At 33.3% G+C, this 3,989-nt stretch overlaps 1 protein-coding gene across 1 annotated transcript in view; it reads right to left on the bottom strand.

The window, feature by feature from the left end:
- Positions 1 to 1,864: 1,864 nt before the first annotated feature.
- Positions 1,865 to 3,989, bottom strand: part of DPYSL4 (dihydropyrimidinase like 4) — a 225,749-nt gene continuing 223,624 nt past the window's right edge. The window contains exon 15 of the mRNA XM_044056812.1: positions 1,865 to 2,798. Within this exon, the coding sequence (XP_043912747.1) occupies positions 2,767 to 2,798 (32 nt within the window). The 3' untranslated portion in view covers positions 1,865 to 2,766. The remainder of the gene's footprint in view (positions 2,799 to 3,989) is intronic.

Here is a 3,989-nt window from a genome sequence, read left to right as displayed (position 1 = left end):
TGCTAGTCTGTGTCCTGTGCATTTCCTTCCAGAGTGTTGGTTTGTGGTTTGTCTTGTCTTGTATTCTGACATTTTGATTTTTGAAGTGTACAAAAGATGGAGTTACACCAGATGTATTTATTCTGATGAAGTCTAATGTACCAAGACAAAACCACACAATTTTAATAATATTAATGTGTGGAGTTTCTGCTTTTGATTACTTTCTCTTAATTTGTCATAGTTTGTTGGCTGCATTTTCATTACCATTGTATCTAATGTAATTAATCTAATGGTTTTATCTGGGTGAACTAGCTAGATAATTGTAGGTGAAAACATATTTACATTTTTTTGGTTTTGCATTATGTTACTCCATTTAAAGGTCCTTTATCTAATTTAATTAAAGGTATGATTTTGTGTTCTGTAACTGCATTTCAAAGGTATTATACTGAGAATGCCAGATATTATAGTAATAAATTATAGTCTGCCACCGATGTTTTATTATTGTTCATGATATATATTGTCATTCAAGGTGACATGACTACTTGCTGAACCCAGTTCATCCTGTATCATAGAGCTTTATCCAAATGTACCTTTGCACTGACCTGGCACAGATTAGTAGAAATGTAAGATAGTAATAAACTTTTACCAGTTGGCACAATGATCACCCTTCTGCACTCTATAACCATTCACCTATGCTGTCCTACACGAGCCTAGAAACACTACCTCATCTCTCCCAGTGCCCTCCGTCCCCAGAGCTATACCTTATCTAGTCCATGAAATGCACTGTTTTTAGTGCACTTCCTCTCACAGCTGCAAGTTGGGGACTCAGAAAGGATCACATTTAACTCAGAACAATTACTCAAGACAATGTAATGGGTCACTGGCCTTGCAGGAGAATGGAAGATTAGTTTAATCATTGACTCTCATTTTTTCCTATCTGATCCAGACTTTTCACCAGCCAACCAAGTGTAGTTTGGTCATCCAGATAAGTTTCAATGACACCATTAATGCTGTCATTATCAAATTTTGACAGTGAAGGATTTTATGATAGGAAAAGGCAGAAGGTGGAATAACTTATTAAATAGGAACAATGAACCTTTAAACTCCTACTGCATGATGAATGGAGTATTATTTTACCAATAATCTGTTACCCAATCCACCCAAATATTTTAAAATGAACATTTGTACAACAGTTTTGAGATTCTCATGCAGGTTGGAAATTGCTTAATGAAAAACAAGGCATTTTAAAGGGGTGAAACTGGAACATATGTTATGAATGGGTAAACCATACAGTGTGTATGACTAATCTAATACCATATATGGAAGTTCTTCCTAATTCATTTGTGATGTTGGGATATTGTTGGGAGAAGGAAAGTGAAAAGGTACTGCAGATGATGGAAGGAGAGGTAAGCAGTCAACATTTGCCCACAATATTATTGTACTGGTTTAATGTACCACACTGCGAATGATACACATTACTTTAATCAAGTTATGTATGGTAGTTGGACTTTGAGTTGTATGGCAAAGTTTGTTGATCCTTCACTGGTATATTTATTGAACTCAAGCAGTGTCACTAAATAGCCACAGAACAACTGTTTAACACCTGCAAGCCAGGTTTGCAGAGTATCTACATTTTCAGTTATTCTGTGCTTAGACCTCAGTATTTGGCAGTCACACTTTGCAGTTTAAATGGCCTGAGTCTGAAAGAAAGATGTGCAGTTAGTGAAACTCACTTAGAAAAGCATATTAATTTTATATCAAACAAGTTAATTTTATATCGTCTGTTAGTCTTAGTTTTTAGATTCGTGAGTAGGAGAAAATCATATTACTCCACTTTAAAATGTGAGATCAACACAGCTTACTAAAACTGAAAAATCAAAACACAGTCTTTACAAGTTCTTTATTAAATAACATGCATAAAAGTCTGTGAAATAATATTGTTATACAATATGCCAATCATTTAAAAACAGATCTTAAAAAGTACATCTCAGATGCACTAAAATCTGAAAATCCATCTGCATTTTGTATTTAAAAGAAGATCCGATGGTGTTGCTTTTCCAAAATTTGTATAAATATCTTCTTTATAAAACTGACTGATGAAATGTGATCAGTGCTTTGCTGCAGAATGAGTGCGGACACATGAAGGGCACATCATCTTTCTCCTCTACTGCACAATCTATGATTGGCATTACAACATTGTTCACAATAAGGATAATTTGAAATACATTTGAATTCTTTGTATGCATGCTGTCACAGTGCTATGTAATGGATATGGTTCATATTACTCTGATACTGTGTTGAGTGAATACATTGATGATACATTGTTTTACATATACAGTAATTCACAAATACCCCTATAAATACCTGAAGGTAATTTATTTGTACAAAATTGTTTTATACTTCTAGTATTGGAGAGATAATATATCTGTACACTTATAAGAACTGGCAGTGATTCTGAATTAAATTAAATAATTTTTCAAAAATAAAATTAACATGCCTTATTGCATAGGAAAATGAATGCTAGAAACCTAACAGGTTTAGGCTACAAAGCAGACCACCACCAATAAGCTTGCATGTTTGTACAAAATTTCCTTTAAGTATCCAAAGCAGAGAATACAATCTATAAATGCTATGCTTGAAGGTTTAGACTATTGCTGGATGAGATCAGATCACTCATTTAATCTGGTGGGAAACAGTTGACATGATTCTTCTGTACAATTGTGATATCTTGGCATGTCTGACACATTATGTACTTATATTTCCAAAATTACTTCAATCTTTTCATGTTCATTGTCTTGAAGTATGCAGTGAAGTTATACCTGTAAGTCCAGGTAGAAAATAATGTAAGCATTACATCATGCTGTAAACATTGTAATCATTTCTCTTAATTGATTTTGACTCTTATTTGCATGAGAGTGAACAACAACAACACATGATATAGCCCTCCATATTACTACATTATACTCTCTTTGTTTAAAGGACTGAAGTACAAAGATTTGTCTACATTACTATTCACCTGTTCTGTTACATATGAAGACTCATCCATTATGGATTCAAAAAATTGCATTACTTTTAAAACATATTGTACTTACTCATTTCACGTTTATACCTTTGCATACCTTTCAACATCACTTCCACAGCTAAAACTGTCCTCAGAGAAATTAAAGATATCCATTTTTTAAATTATTTCATGGTTTTGTACCTTAAATATTATGCAACCCACACATAACTTTTCAAAAACTTAAACTTCTTTGAAAAGGGATGTTAACTATTCAGAGATATTCATGTGGTCTGTGTGAATGCTGATATAACATTAAATAAACTATGGGATGTGAAAAAGTAAGTAATTTTAGAAATAGTAAGTTATTGGCTGTGAGGCAAGGTGCTTAGAGTTTTAATAACTTTAATTCTAGAGAATTAAGATTGATAAGTAAGTGTTAAGTAAAGCTAATCAATGACGGGTTACCTATTTGTCTGAAATGAGTTTCAGTAAACCTGACCTAACAAGTTCTTCTCTGTTCACTGTGAGGAATCATTCTGGCCATCACTATAGTGGGCACACCTTTGCTCTGTATAAACTAACTCAGAGATAGACTATATTGGGAAAGGGGAGAAAATAAGGTGATATTAAGTTAGGATTCATTGAAACGTGACTGCAATCTAATAGGATTCACTGAACGAGAGGATAATGATTAATGGTAAGGCTGATGTCAATCAACAGCTATTTTACTACAGTAACAGATGTTAAATATTGAAGTCCATGTCATTCTGATGAAGCACTTCTTTCAGAAATGAGCGGATAATAAATGCTGTAGACAGACTGAGCAGAATGTGCAAAATGAAAAAGAATGGTGTAATTGTCCACAACTGGCCTTCAATGCGAGGAAGAATTGGTGTATGGGGTTATTAAATTTGATGTTATTAAACAAGGAAAGACATTTAATAAGAATCAATGCTATGCTGTATATTTAAATATGGACTTATATGCTTCTCATTAAAATATATTCCTT

This window comes from Protopterus annectens, chromosome 14.part0, assembly GCF_019279795.1.
Source record: "Protopterus annectens isolate FY-2018-M chromosome 14.part0, PAN1.0, whole genome shotgun sequence".
NCBI lineage: Eukaryota > Metazoa > Chordata > Ceratodontiformes > Protopteridae > Protopterus > Protopterus annectens.
The sequence above is the reverse complement of the archived record's forward strand: the minus strand, read 5'-3'. Positions and strand labels throughout refer to the sequence as shown.